Consider the following 16,264-nt stretch of genomic DNA (forward strand, 5'->3'; position numbering starts at 1 on the left):
ATGGGTGAACAGCTAGTATTCCACGGGGGTCCTTGTCACATCAGAAGAAATAAGAATGGCCTCCAGGATGGTAGGAAGACATCTTGTGTCATTGATAGACCATGGATGAGATACACAGGATAGGCAGACATGGGTAGATCTCTTTCTGCATCATTAGAAGAGACTTATGAATCAGTGAGATCAACTATCTCCCAACACTGTAAGAATTAAAGGAGAGAATATATGTAAGGTGTTGGTAAATCTTAAAGTACTATATAAATGTTAGCTATTCAGAGTATAAAGAGACCAGGTTCAGTTATAGGTTCAACTAAAGAGTACAAATCCAGAAACTAGCCCTTAAGTATAACTCTTGTATTGAGGTATAGATGTTTTTCTTTTGAAATAATGATGAGCATAAATAGTATTTCAAGATGTCTTCAACAATGGTAATGTGATATAAAAGTATTTGTCATTTCTATTGGTTGTTAGTAGAATAGATATCACTAACATTTCTGTAGTTTGGTTCCTAAATCCATCATTGAAGAAAATGCAAAATTTTTATTAGAAATTATTGAAAATAAAGATGTAATTTTTTCCCATCTAAATTCACATACCCTCTAAAATCTATTCATACCCACCTTGAGGTCCACAGAACTCAATCAAGAATCCCTTATCTGTCTAGAAAACCCTAAAGAGTCAACTAAAAATTATTTTAAATGATAGTTTCAATCAGGTTGCAGAATAAAAAATAAACTCAAAAATGCTTAGTATTTCTGCATATTATCAACAAACCCTGCAGAAATAGAGAAATAAAAATAACAGAATGTATAAAATATTTGAGCATCTACCTAACAAGATATATAGACATGCAATATGAATATCAATATAAAAAACACTTGGTAGAATTATAGACCTAAAAATTGGTGAAATATTGATTGCTCATGTTAGGCCAGGCCAGTATACTTCTTCCTTATGTGAATTGTTCTCCATCTTAATTGGTCTTCCTAGTGCCTGGCATTTAGTAGATAATAAATGCTTGTTGATTATTTGATTGCGTCTAATAAATAATGTTTTGCCTATTCTACTAGGTATTAACTTATTTGCTCCAGAGAGGTTTATTATCATGGTATCTTTCACATAGTATGTACTCAAATCCTTGTCAAATGAAAGTAATAACAAAAGGAAACATTACTTAATGGTGAGAATGGCTTCTTTAGTCTGTCAAATTTTCCCTATAAAAATTCTTAAAATAATAGAATTTTATAGCTGAATGTACTTTGTAAATCCTCTGGTCCAGATTCTTCATGAAGGAACTAAAATTCAAAGTCTTTAAAATGGCCTGAGGTTACACTTTAGTAGGTTCAGAATTGGGCCCTGGGCCCAAGTCTTCTTATTTACAATCCAATATGTTCTTTCTTCCATTGCCTACTTCTGACCCAGGGAAGATTTTATCTAATTTTGTTTTCTGTAGAGAGCCAAGATATTATTAGTACATGATATTTTTCTAAAGAAAAAGAACATGAAAATGTTCCTGAAAATATAAATGAAAATACTAAAATACATGAACTCAGATTGCAAATAATGACCAATTTTGATCCTGGAGAAGAAATGATGAAATCCTTCCCACCTCTCAAAATAAAGGTAGAAGACTGCAGGTATATAATCATGTATTTGCTGTTAGATTTAACCATTGTGTCATTCACTATTTTTTTGTTGTTATTACAAAGGAACATTCTGGTAGATTCAAAGCATATGGGGGAAAAAACTTATCATGTAATAAACAAAGGACATCAACAGAACTTTTAAAAATGAAAGAAAAAATTAGTGTTTGTCCACCCTAGTAATCCTAGATAAATGAAAACAATGAAACTGAGCACCAACTTTCCACTTAAAGAACACTAACCCATTGTTCCCCCTGTCAAAATTAGAGGCAACAAGTAAAGAATAGAAATTGTTTTTTAATTTATTTGTGCCAGTGATTTTTTTTTTCTCAATGATTTACAGAAAGAGGCAGTGGAGATATCCAATGCTAATAAAACTCACTTTGCTTTGTAAATCCAGTTTTTCCTAAGGTGATTCATCTTAAGCCAAGATAATGGAATCATAATTTTATTTATTTTTTACCCTCCCATTTTTTTTCATAAATCATAATTTTATTTATTTTTTATCCTCTCATTTTTTTCATAAAAAGGGGATAACTATTTTGATTGGGGAGAAGAATTCTAAAAGGAGGAACAAAATGAATGAATAAAGCAAAATTTCTATATCTTCTTGAGCTTAGTTGTTCAAACAAAATCTAATGTTTACATAACCTTCATTGGAAGTGTCCAGACAGTGTATTGGATTAGTGTTTATTTAGCCAAGCATTGCATGATGAATTTATATTTTGATTTTTAGTTTTTTTATTAAGGAAATCAGGTTTGCATCTGTTCATTTTGAAAAATTAGCCACTCAAAGCAAAGCTCATTAATTTTAAATATTTTTATTTATTGCATTTTATTGACACATTTAAAAAATTAATGGTAACAGCTTTGTGAATGTCTTGTTTCTCTGCAGCTGTGGCTCCCCCATTCAAGTTTCAGAGGTGAAGCTGCTTTCATTCTCATCAGGGCAATTAACTGTTTTCCTCCCATCGGAGGTTAAGTCTATAGGGACAGAAACAGATCATGTCCTGCCCTTGCAAGAATTAGCCATGAGAAGCCTGTATAATGCCTACTACAAGTTTATAAAAGGTATTTTGGATTTTTAAAAATTGCTCTTATATGAAGTGGAAAAAAGATTTTTGTTTCAATGTCTATTTTAGTTAAAGTGGAAAAGACTCTTAAGTCTTTTGCTGATCATTTCGGCCCCAAGTCATCTTCATTTACAGAAGACAATAACAAAAAATAAAAATTTGACTAGTTTAAATGCAAAGGAAATTGGAAACATTTGTATTTTGTCCATATGAAAAGACTTAGACTAGTCACTGACTTATGTGGAGAAAGTACAATTTTCAGCTGGAAAAGTAATTGAAAAGAACTTATCCTTAAGGCAAGATTGAATGCTTCTCCCAACAATGCTTACTCCTAACTTTGCAGCCTGCTTATAAGTGGCAATCTTGGCATTCATAAAGAAAAAGAAATATTAAGAGCTGTTGGCTGTTTCAGAACACCATGACAACTGAGATGTTTTAGTTCTGTCCCAATTGAAAATCATTGTAGAAAGCTGGCCCATGGCTTTTCTAGTTCTAAATCATGCATACAAGCTACTCATATTCAAGTTCTACTGAAGGAATTCATGCTTTGTAAAATATTTGGCAATGTGTGGATTTTATGGGTTTTTTGTAGAAATGATGCTTAGGATTCTTTCATAAAACAATGGGTAATATTAAAGAGGGAAAAGTAATTCAAAAGCCATGTCTTTTAAAAACTACTATCTTTTGCTTATGTTACATAAAAAAGGTGAAGTGCACACATTCATGTTTCATCTTCCCTTACTGTATAGATCAAAATTGTTTTTAAAACCTAAACAATTTAACTGTGATGAAATTACAGTTTGCTAAATGATTCTTGTTGGATCCTTATACATAGAGAAAATATAAGAAAATATCTAGGTAATTGGTGTTTATATTTTGAATACAAATTCCAAGTATGTTTTAGCTATTTGATAAGAGTGATCCATTTAAAATGTTCATTTTTTTAAAGATTACTAAGGATTAAGCGAAATCTTTAAAAATCTATTTCATAAAACAAATAAACACTACCATCTTTAATTAGTGGCAATTTCTGCTAGAATTTGAAAATAGGCTAGTTGACTAAAATGTTTTTTATTCTTTGCTTTCTTCATTTTATTCCTTCTTTTCTTTTAAAAACAAACATAATACAATAATAAAAATAACAACAAATGTCAAGATAGGTTCATTTTTTTAAACTAATATTAAACAAGGCCTTAGTGAACTTGATAAATTGTTGTTCAATTGCAGTCATTTTTTCTTCCCTTTTAGAAATCTTTAATACCTTCTCCTGGTGAATTCATGTCAACAAATCCTTCTACTTTTCTTTTACTATTTATTTTTGTAACTTTTTTATCTTCTTTCTAATACCCATAAGTATTGTTTCTGATTACTCTTATGAGTGTGATTTATATTTCAAACTTCATGTTAAAAATACAGACACTTTTACTTTGAAATGTCAGTTTTTTACTTAAGACAAAAACATCAATAGAAGACAACAAAAAGGGCAAATGTGGTACCTTTAATGAACTTGAACATATCTCATAATTAAGGAAGATACTACTTTAAAAAACTGATTTTGATTAAAATTGTTCTTTTATTTTGTGTATATGGTTTTATCTTTCAGATTTGAACTTCCTGTCTCCAATTTCATTACCCAAAAGTCTCCTGGAGTTGCTACACTGCCCTCTGGGACATTGTCACCGTTGTAGTGAGCCAATGTTTACTATTGTCTACCCAAAGCTCTTTCCCCTGAGAGAGACACCAATGGCGGGGCTGCACCAGGGGTAATTACACTAAAATATACACTGAGATTTCAGCCTTACACAGAGGTCAAATATGAGGAAAAACCATGTATATAATAAGAGGAGAATGTTTTTTAATTTATTATTCTTTAAAATCCACAATATGTTTTCTAAGATGCATTCTAAGTGAAATATGAGCATTTTTAATATTAGAATGAAAATTGCCACTATTAACTCATCTTTCTGTAATATTCTAAAATTTTTCAGCATGTTGATATTTAAACTGGGTTGTTCTTATGTTTTTTCTTACTCATCTTTCATGTTCATCATAGCCTTTAGGCAGTAAGGGAAGCCAAGAAAGAAAAAAATAAGTTATATAAGATAGCTAACCCAACCCTTTGGGGTAGTAGATATTTCTAACCAATGAGCATATAGCTTGTAAGTTAATCCACACCCTGGAATTAACAGGGGATTTGTTTTTTTTTTATTCTACATTTTGTCTCTTCAGCCCTTATGAAGGTAATCTCCCATATTCTATTCCTTAGCATGAATCCTTAGTTGCCTTAAAAATCCATGTGGTCACCAAAAAAAGAAGAAAAAGAAGAAAAAGAAAAAGCCCAGAGATTAAAAAAAAATACTTAAAATTTTAAGTAAAAGTTTTTATATTTTATTTTTCAAATTACATGTAAAAACAATTTTTAATCTTTGTTTTTTTCAAATGTTGAATTCCAAATTCTCCTCCCTCCTTCCTGTCTTCTTCTCTGAGACAACAAATAATTAGATATAGATTATACATATGTAGTCATAACATGACAATTTTTAAACCTTTAGCATTTGCATTTTCTGGATTTAGGGAGCTACCTTTATAATGTTTAACTAACTAATATTTCCATGTTTCTAGACAACTTAAATTTACTTTGTCTCATTTTGAAACTTTTTATTATTTTAATGCCACCCAAATATTCATAAAGATCTATGCTCTTATTGATATGTATACTCGTTCCATATATACGTATTGCCATCCATCCATATATTTCTTATTAGGTTCTGCAGTTAGCCTAGGCTATGTTTTTAGACACAACATAGAACTGAAAATTGCTTTATTAAGGATAGACATCACCACCTAAAATTTTTGTTGACTTTTAATTAACTTAAAATGCATATACATTTATGCCTTTTATCCTTAATGCAAATATTTGTCAAATATATATTTTATAAACTGGAATATAATGAAATTATATTATACTTAATGTATATAAATGTGCATAGAGATAGAGACAAATGAATAATATGGGCAATTCAGTCCACAAATCAGCAAGCATTTATTAAATATCTGCTCTGTGCTGGGCATTGAAAATACAAAGACAAGTAAAACAGGTCTTGCCCCTGCCAGGGAGACCACAACTACATAAATATTTTTTTAGACAAACTATACTAAAAAAGCATTTGAGGGAAATCACTAGCATTTGGGAAGATCAAGAAAGGACTCATATGGTACCTGAGCTAAGATTGGGGAGGGCTGTATTACAGACACAGAATGGAGGGAGGGGTACAGTATGTGCAAAAACATGAAGACAAGAGAGTGTTATGTATTTGGAACAGAAATAAGGTCAGTTTGTCTAGACTGCAGAGTATGTGAAAAGGAGTTATTTGTAAATCTGATCAAAACCAACTTGTGAAGGTTTTTAATATCAAAAAAAAAGAGTTTGTATTTGATCCTAGAGGAAATCAGAAGCTATTAGAGTGTTCTAAGTACAAAACTTTTGTTTTAGGCATAATACCTTAGGAGAGGTATACTCAGAGGATGGGAGAGGGCAAAGACTCGAGGAAGGAGGACCAATTAGCAAGTTGCTGAAATAGATGAGTTGAGATGTGATGAGGGCCTGAACTATACTGGTGGCTATGTGGTTACACATAAGTTACTCTGAAGATAGAATTGAGTTTTGGTGACTAATTGACTATGTAAGGTGAAAGAAAACTAAGAGTTAAAGATGACTTCAAGGTTGAATATCTGTGTGATTGAAAAGCTGGTAATATCCTGAACAAAAATGGAGAGATTTGAAAGAGGGAAGCTGTGGGGTGGAAGGGTAATGAGTTCTTTTGTTTACATGTAGATATGTAGATATCAAATATCTAATTCAAAATGTCCAATTAGAAAATAATTATTCATTAAGCACCTACTATGGGCCAGACACTGTGCTGTGTTTTACAGATACTATTCCATTAGATCTTCACAATAGCCCTGGGAAGTAAGTGTTATTATTATACCCATTTTACAGTTGAGGAATCGGAGGCAGACAGGGCTTATGTAACTTGCAGTTAGGAGTGTGTTTGATGTTGGAATGAAAGAGGAGAGAATAGGGAATGGTGTCAGGAAAGGGAAGTTGTGTTGGGAGCTACTCCACAAGTAGCTTCTATATTCTCAGTAAAGCATGAGGTAAGTGCCTTTGGTGAGGGGCTGATAACCACTTGAGAAGCCACTGAATATGCCTCAGAGTGAACTTGATATGGGAAACATTGTGCTTTCTAGGCCTCCAAGTTGTTTCTCTTGTCTTCCACCAGTGGATTCTGTTGTTCTAATCATACATATACTCTCCCTGTCTCTCTCTGTTTCTGTCTCTCTGTCTCTTTTTTCTTTCTGTCTGTCTATCCCTCTCTCTCTCCTCACCTCTTCTCTCTCATTTAGTGGATAAGCACTGCCACCTTATCCAGCCTCAGTTTTCAGTCCATCCCATAGGACCAGATTTTCAGCCTCTTATTGTGACTTTAGTGCCTACCCCCAATGTAACATACAATTATGATTTATACTTTGTATAATTTAACCTTTTTATAACTATCATTTTATATTAATTAGCATGCTGTGTCATGAGGATACTTTTATTAGGGAATATTTGGTCTCCAAGGTCTTTTCTCTGTCCCAACCACATTTTAGTCCTAGTGGATTATGCTTTTGAATTTTTAGGACTAATCTTCTTGTCTCTGCTTAGGTATCTCTTGTTATTTTTAGCTGGTGCTAATATGCTTCCTTATAGGAATTCTTCCCTATTCCTTTCTAATTTGCTTCTTAATCTGCTGTGGTCTGGAAAGCCACATGACCAACTTTCATAGAATTATGTATAAGGTAATGTAACTAGGCTCCTGGTAAGGACCAGAAGTGGTCTACCATAAACAAAGTGTAAGGATTATATGACATCAATCCCTCCAAATCAGAGCCTTTTTTAATGTCTTTCAGGTTTTTGGTCATGTTTTCCATTGGTGAGATTTCTGGTCAAGGGACTTTCAGATAAGAAAAATGTTAATGTATAAGCATTTAAAAAAAAAAACCCTTACCTTCCTCCTGTCTTAGAATCAATTCTGGGTATTGGTTCTGAGGCAGAAGAGTGGTAAGGACTAGGCAATGGGGGTTAAGTAACTTGTTCAGGGTCACACCACTAGGAAGTGTCTGAGGTCAGATTTGAATGCAGGACCTCCTGCCTCTATGTTTAGCTCTCTATCCACTGAGCCAACCAGCTGCCCCATAAGCATTTTTAATTTAAGCATCAATCAGAAAATTTTGCTCTTAATATTTTCCATAGACACTTGCCTCTTTATCAAAAATGTTTCTATTATGGTATATTTTGCTTTTAAAAAGATACAACCCAGATTAATGAGAACAACTAGGAAATATGTGAGTGATATTTATCATCCTCTTACTTTCAAGATAATCTTTTTAAGGTCTTGCTTTATCAGAAGTGTTATCACTTCAGAACTAAAGTGATCCTCACTTCCTAAAGTGAAAAAGGAATTATGAAATTGGAAAAGGTGTTCATTTTAACATAGTCAGGGTATCCCAGGAGACTCCAGATAGAAAAATTTTAGTACTTCTTTTTTTAAGAAATAAATTTTCCAGAATACTTTCCCCATAGTAATTAATCATATTTGTGCTTATTTGAGAGAGTTTGAGAAAGAATTCAACATTCTTCCATTCTGCAGAGGCCAAGCAAATTTACATTTTGTCTGCTGAGGTGAAAAATACCTTTTCCAAAAAGCTGTAAGCAATTCAATCCTAGAAGGTTAGATGTAGTCTTTTGTAACCCAAGAATATAGATTTAATAGTAGTAATCTAGTAAAAATTAACATTTGCTACATAGCACTTAAAACAGTGTGACATTTTAGCAAATTCAACCAGCATTTGTAGAAGATAAGGTATAGATGCTGAGGTGCAAACTTGCCTTAAGGCCACATGATGTGTTAATGGCTAGGATAGGGTTTAAAATTGAGAGTTTGTGGCTTCCATCTCAGGCCACTAGGCCATGTTTCTTCCCATGTTGCCATGGAGATTGTAATAAAATAATTCACTACAGTTTCTATCATGGTCATTTAGAGTACTTTCTTTTGTAATTGAAAACCAAATGGTTGTCTTTAGATTTCCAATGTCTTATTGCTGAAAATGAAATCAATTGTGTTCTTACGTAATATGCTATAAAAGGTTATGATAAGATTCATTTTTTAAATAACTAGGATTGCTGTTGTTTATTATAGAATAATACATTTGATCACCCATATCTAAATAAATCTTGTAAACTAGAATTTAAAGCTCTACCCCCAAAAGAATTGGACATTATTCCAGAAAAAAACAAATTCCAGAAAATTGTGAAGCAAAATGAAATAACAGTGATATACCTAAACACTTGTCACTGTTAACTGATCAAACATCACTTAATATCCACAACAGAGAATATTTGATCTGTTAATGCATTCAACTATCTTGCATCTTATTCCCAAAACCAATGTTCATTTCTAAGTAAAGAACTTCTATTTTTATGTTTACCAAATGAAAATGTATCTGGTATTTTATGTATTTTAATTGTATAAATCATATTTCATAATTGTAGTCTAAGTTAATTAAGTATTTCTTGTATGCTCAGCACTTAATCTTGTCCCATGTATCTGGTTTTGAATTTAGCCCCATCATATATTTCATATGTCTACAAATATAAATATAGTAATACTTAATTGCCCCCAAATGATTGTGAAATGGGCTGACCTGTTTGGGATTGGCATACAGTTAAGCAGCCTAGCATAGTGATGTCCTTATATAATTCATATAGACTTAACTCTAGAACTTTGCTGTCCTGTGCACACAGTTGTACTGCTTACTTATTTTTAGGGATTATAAAGTAATTTTAGAAATACAAAATTTTATAAGGTATTCATCTAAAGATGGATCAATTTTGTTATCAAAAAGTGAGAGAACTCACTAAAAATACTAATAAAAAGTTGTCACTAATAACAATCTAAACTCTATAAACATAGAAAGAAAATATTTCCCTAAACCAAATATAAGTAGGATATACAAGTATTTTTAAATAGGCCAATTTATGTTTTATTGTACCTGCATTTTTCCCATATATGTTCTTTATATCTAATGAGTGAACTTATCAATACATGTATGTATTGCTTGTAATCAAGTCTCAGGTTCCTTAAGTCATTTATATCATTTTGTCTGTAATGTAAATTTGACCTTTCACAAGATTGTTGCTTTTAAATAAGGAAACTATTACGTTAGGATATTATCCACATACTGTTTTGGAGGTGATTAAATAATAAAATTTTTCTTTGATTGTTTGTTTGAATATATATACATACATATATAAAATATATATGAACCAGGAATAATGTCTTTTTTTTGTTTTTAATTTCTCATTTAGTTTGCAAATGCCCCCATTTCTTATTATTCTCATGAAATCTAATCTGTGCCAATCACATTCAGTTAATATTCCTTCTAAAAATGTAGTTTTCATCCTTTTAACTGAGTTGAAATGCTTTTATTCCCCTCTGTCTTGCCACTAGATATTAGGGTAGTCACTTACTTAGTCTAATCCGACAAATTTTGTCAGATATTCTTCATACTATTTTTGCTGCCCTCTATTCTTTACTAGAAGATTTACTGTTTAACTTAAAATGGCTTCTGTCACACAACTGAGCACCATAATTATTATGGAGTCATCTATGGCTTTGCCATCAAAACTATTCTTTTCAGCAGCTGAATAGTTGGTGCCCTTGTAGCAGTATGTATTGTGACAAAATCAAGAGTAACAAAATAATCTGAAGATCCTATTTTAAAGAAAATCTGTAAGGTTTGGGGACTTGTTCATACAAAAATAGAACTATAAAAATAATTATCTTAAAGTGTTAATTATCTTACGAATACTGGGCTTTTAGTGAGTGAAAGTTCTACTTCTTTATAGATTCAGATTATTTTGCTTAGAGACTCTCTTTTTAAAAATCAAGGGTAGAGGTGTGAAATGTATCCCTTCTGTGAAATGATTTACAATTTGCATAATTATCTTACAAGAAAGAAAAAGAGATTTAGCCAGCTGAATTCCAAAAATGTAGTTGACATTTCAGACCAATTTGTTTGAGGCTTATTTCACATACAATTTGTTGTAAATTTATAAATTAATCCTAGAACAGCACATGTGGGGCTCTGTAATCCATGATTAATGAACTAATGTAAAATCATTTCAAATTAGCAATTTCCTATACATAGTACTAAGAAACAAATTTAAGTACTAATACTAAAAGTTTGTTTAATTTATTACTAGTTTTAAAAATTTCTAAGAGCAATGTTGAAAGAGGAAAAATAGAATTTATTCCATTTGTTTCATTCAAGCAGATGTATAATCTTTCCAAAGATACTTTGCTATATCTTGTGCCTAGTCTCTGCAGTAGATACTTTTCTGATTATAAGCAATGTGAGTTTATGAAATAAAAAACAAGTTTCACAGCCTAAATTTGGTCAGAAGCCAAAAAAATCTACATAAATGTTATTTTAGAAATGCTTTCTTAGGAAAGCTGTGTGACTTGTAAATAAAGCAGTGTTCAACTTATTCTTTATTAGAGATTCTGATTATCAGATTTTCAGCTTAAGCAGATTGCCTATAGAACCTTTTTCAAATTGGTCATATTGTTGAAATTTAAAATGTCATAAATGTTTAATATTTCCTACACACATTTTGAAACTACCTCTATCATAAATTCTATTTTCTCTATTATAAATTTTAGTTATACTATTATCTAAGTCTGAAATTTTAGTTAATATAGCTTTTAATGTGAGAATAGCTTGCTTGTGTTTATTCATTATAATGACATTTTTGAAGTATGTAATAAAGCCCAAAACCTTCAATTAATTTAGTTTTTTTCTACTCTTAAGTACAAAAGATGAGAAATCACACTATTACCAGGAATTTATTCAAAAGAAAACTCCCAAGTATTTTCTGTATTTCTTGGGGCCTATTCATATTAATCCCAGTTTCTTATATACAAATTACTGTGTAATATTGAGTCTTAGTTCATTTTTCTTCATTGGAAAATAAGCCAAAAGGGATATGACTAAATCTTTCTTAGTTGTGGATCCAAGTTTTCATTGTCAACCTAAAGTGATAGGAGTATATGAGATTACTATGGGGGAGATGTCAGAGAGAAAAGTGAAGAGGGCCAAGGATGAAGTATTGGGAATAAGAGGATGAGGAACCATCAATAAGGACAGAAAAGGAGGAGAACCACAAGAATAAAGTGGTAACAAGGCTAAGGCAAGAAAAATATTGAGAGGAAATGGTCCACCATGTTAAATGCTCTAGGTAAGTCAAAGATGAAGAGAACTTTTAAGAGGCCATTTTATTTGGGAAGGAAAGAAAGTAAAAGCATATATATTAGGCTCCTTCTATAGTTCAGGCACTGTGATAAGTGCTTTATAAATATTCTCTCATTTAATCCTCACAAAAATGCTGTGAGCTAGGTGCTAATATGATCCCCATTTTCATTTGATGAAACTGAGGCAGACAAGTTAGATGACTTATCCAGGATCACACCATTGATAAGTGCCTGAGATGAGATTTGAACTCCAGTCTTCCTGACTCCAGGCCTAGTGCTATATCCATTGCTGTACTACTCAGTGATAAAAATGTTACTGTTGATCTTGGAGAAGTTTCAGTAGAATGGTGAGGATGAAAAACAGATGACAAAAGCTTAAGGAGTGAGTGGATGAAAAAGAAGTGGGGCCTCAACTATTGTTTCTAACAGTTTGTCAGGGAAGTGTCAGCAGCTTGGGCAGGGCAGGGGTGACAAGTGTAGGGATTTTTGTTTGTTTTTAGGAAAGTATGTAACTTTTATATTTACCTAACAAAAGGGCAATCTCTCAGGCCCCTACTAGATACAGATCTAATAAACTTAGTTATTGTCATGTTTCCCAGCTAATAGAGGATCAGAAGCAGCACGGAAGGATCTTAGAGTTCCCCAGTCCTTTGGTTGGCAAATTGTGGCCTGTGGGCCAAGTCCAGCCTTATGTCATTAGCAAGCCTAGAATGGTTGGTTCGCTCTTGGGCTGTTTAAAGACAAGTGATGGACCAGATTAGGCCTACTTTTGCCTTAGTCTATCAAATCGTGTAGGAACTGAAGCCCAGTATTTACAGTTGTGATGATGCAATTACTAGATTCATGGCAGGGTTAAGTGTTCATTGTGCACAAACAACCTATGAAACTGACTCTGTCCTCAAGAGCCTTGCATTCTGCTGGGTAGGTACATAATAAATCTGTTAATGAGGTAATGACAGAGTAATCCAAGCAGAGGGGAATGGAATGTGTGAAGCAGTAAAGGATACCTTTAGTTGAAAAGAATGGGGAAAGCTGCAGAAAGGATAGAACTTCTTCCTTCAGATTTTAAAACGATTTTTAAATCTTTAAAAAGATTTAGAATCTTGGGCTGCATCAAAAGGAGCCAAGTCCTACACTGAGAAAGATAATAGACCCACATCCCTGCAGCAGTCAGACCCTACCAGAAATGTTTTCAGTGCATCCACAAACCTTTATTAAGTGGTTCCTGTGTGTCAAATGTCATGCTAAGCTCTAGAGACACCAAGCAAGGGAAAAACAGCTCTGGACCTGCAGGAGCTCACATCCCAAAGGAGGAGACAACGTGCAAACAATTTGTACGCACAGGATAGAGACAGTAAAAATGAAAAGTAATCTCAGAGGGAAGGCTCTAGGCAGAGGCGAGGGAGGAAGAATGTGAAAAGCTTCTTGTTGGAGGCTGAGTTTGAGCTGTCTTAAGCTATAAAGAAGTGGTGAGGAGGGAAGGCATGGAGGACAGCCAGTCGTTGGAGTTGGGCTGTTGTGTCAGAAGAACAGCGAGAAGCCTCATAGGAAGTGGCAGCAGAGTGTAGAAAGACTGAAAAGGAAGGGTAAGGAGCAGGTTGGGAAATGCCTTCAAAGTCAAACAGGATTTTATATCTAATCTTGGAGGCAGTGGGGAGCTTCTGGAGTTTATTAACAGTGATAGGGTCAGACCTGTGCTTTAGGAAGATCATTTTGGCAAGTGAATAGAAGATAGAGTGAAACTGGAAGACGTGAGGCAGGGAGACCAACCAGCAGACTAGTGAGGTAGCGCAGTCGTTAAGGTGATGATGTCCGTAGCAGGGCAGTGAGTATGTATTTGGGATATGGAGTTATATGCAAGAGACATTAAGGTATAAATGACAAGATGGCAATAGACTGGATATGTGGCTTGAGTGTAAGTGAGGAGTCTGAGGATGACACTGAGGCATCAACAGACACCTGGGTAATTGGGAGGATGGTGATGCCTGGGCAGGAAGAAGATTAGGAAGATGAGCAGGGGAGGGGTCGGGGGTGGGAGGTGGCAGTGATTTCTTTTTTGAAATATTGATTTTGACTTGTCTGTCTATGTGTTGTCCAGTAGAGATGTCTGATAGGCAGTTAGTTGATTCAAGGTTCTGGGCACCAGTTGAAGAAGATATTGACAAACTTGAGGACAATCAGGATGAGTTTTTTGGGAAACACGGCATATGACAAACAGATGACAAAATTGGAAATGTTTATACTGGAAAGAAAAAAAGGGATCTTAGTTATCTTCAGATATTTGAAGGACTATCATATGGAAGGGGAATGCACTTAATCAATAGCTCTAGAAAGTAGAACTGGTACTGATGATGAAATAGAGACAGATTTTGTCAGGATAAGGAAAAACGTTCTAATACTCAGAGCTGTCCAACAATGGAATGAACATAATTACAGAAGTGAATTTACCATCTCTGAGAACATTCCAGCAGAAATGGATGCCCAGCTTTTTCAACTGTTGCAAAAGAAATTCATGCCTTGTATGGAAAGTTGGGTGAGATGATCTGTTAGGTCCCTCTCTGCTAATTCAAGAAAATCTCAGATTCATTCCTTCTAAGTGTGGTGGGATCTCTAAAGATGATGAAAAATATCAAGCATCATAAAAACATTTTTATTCAAACATAATTTAGGAAATGCTTGTCATCTCAGTTCAATTCAACAAGCATTTATTAAGTATATATCCTCTCTGTGGGACATTTTGGTAGAACCTGGTCCTACAAAGACAAAACAGAAATCAGCCCCTGCCTTCAAAAAAAGCTTAAATAATTTATGAGTGGATATGACACTTGGATAAGTACATACAAAATAATTTGAGGTTAGAGATAGCATTAACATCTAGAGGGGCTCTTAACTTGGGATCCATGAACTTTTTTTAAAAAGTATATTTCAACATAATTGATTTCTTTTGTAATCCTATGCATTTTATTTTATGCTTTTGAAAGCATGAGGAGGATTTTCCAGACTACCAAAGGGGTCTGTGACAAAAAAAGGTTAAGGCTCCCTGATCTAGAAAAATAAGGTTTAGCCTTGAAAAAAAACCAAAAACTAATGGTTCTATGAGGGTGTTGGTTCAGATCCAGATGCTGTATCATACGAACACACACTAGCCTAGGTGTTAATGTTCTCCATTGTATCACACAATGACATTATTTCTCAAAAAGAAGCCTCTCTTGTGTGATAAATCCTTCAGTTCTTTAATGGGAAATTAGAATATACCAAAGAGACTGACTAATCTCCACACTGTTAACTCAGAGAGAGTAACCTTCATCAAAAATTACTGACAGCAAAACTACTCAATACCTCCCCTAACAACACTAAAAAAAGAGACACATCTCTTCTTTAAATTCCCTCAGAACAATGAGCAAAAGTGTTGTAGTATAAGAAAATGAATTTGCTTTTTCTTCAATTGACATGTTTTCTCTTTCCTTTTTTTCTTCTAGGAGGACAACTGTGAGTTTTGTAGCTTACTGCTGCTCCACCCAGTGTCTGCGGACTTTTGACCTACTGAGTTGATAAACACTTAAAGCTACTCAGGAGGGTTGCCAGCTTAAAGCTGTATTAGACTGCATATCCCATTGGATACTGGAATACCATTTATGTGCCAAAGCAGCAGAAGTGCCCAGTCAGGAACACTAATAGGCACTTAAATCTCATTCTATCAAATTTGGATGAACTGCAGAAATCTTTTGGAAATGTAATGATCGAACTTTAGAGGTAGAATGCATTCACCCCTCCCCCTCGTTGGAATATAATCCAAGAAATTTTAAGGAGCTTTGGTCTCCAGTGTTTTTCTTTTTATGTGAGTGTGTCTCATATGTAAGCTATTTAGTTTGATGCGTCTCCCTGAATCGAATTTAAAACAAGTTGTGGTTAGTTCCCTGAAGAACTGTAATTTGATAACATAATGAAATTAACTTTTAAACACACGTATTTCCAATGATAAACCTGATCTTCTCTTCTCTTTGTTTCCCCAGAGTAAAACTTCCACCATTCCTTCAAATAAAAATTTTGTCAGTGAACCCCTACCACATTGAAAAGAACCTCTCAGCCTCATTAGGAAATAGGTTTGTTGGTGAAGCCTCCACAGATAGCCTGCTTTTCAGTTTAGGCTCCTCTGGAAGCTCACCAGGGAACTAACTGATCATTTAGCCTGTAG

The 16,264-nt window shown here is 33.7% G+C and overlaps 1 protein-coding gene across 7 annotated transcripts in view; it reads left to right on the forward strand.

The window, feature by feature from the left end:
- The window catches only part of LRRC28 (leucine rich repeat containing 28), a 230,878-nt gene extending 215,000 nt beyond the window's left edge, over window positions 1-15,878 (forward strand). For all 7 annotated transcript variants that reach the window (XM_016433390.2, XM_007479425.3, XM_007479424.3 and 4 more), the window contains 3 exons: window positions 2,536-2,711; window positions 4,317-4,476; window positions 15,549-15,878. In XM_016433390.2, the coding sequence (XP_016288876.1) occupies window positions 2,536-2,711; window positions 4,317-4,476; window positions 15,549-15,621 (409 nt within the window). In that variant the 3' untranslated portion in view covers window positions 15,622-15,878. The remainder of the gene's footprint in view (window positions 1-2,535; window positions 2,712-4,316; window positions 4,477-15,548) is intronic.
- Window positions 15,879-16,264: the final 386 nt, after the last annotated feature.

This window comes from Monodelphis domestica, chromosome 1 (genome assembly GCF_027887165.1).
Source record: "Monodelphis domestica isolate mMonDom1 chromosome 1, mMonDom1.pri, whole genome shotgun sequence".
Classification (NCBI taxonomy): domain Eukaryota; kingdom Metazoa; phylum Chordata; class Mammalia; order Didelphimorphia; family Didelphidae; genus Monodelphis; species Monodelphis domestica.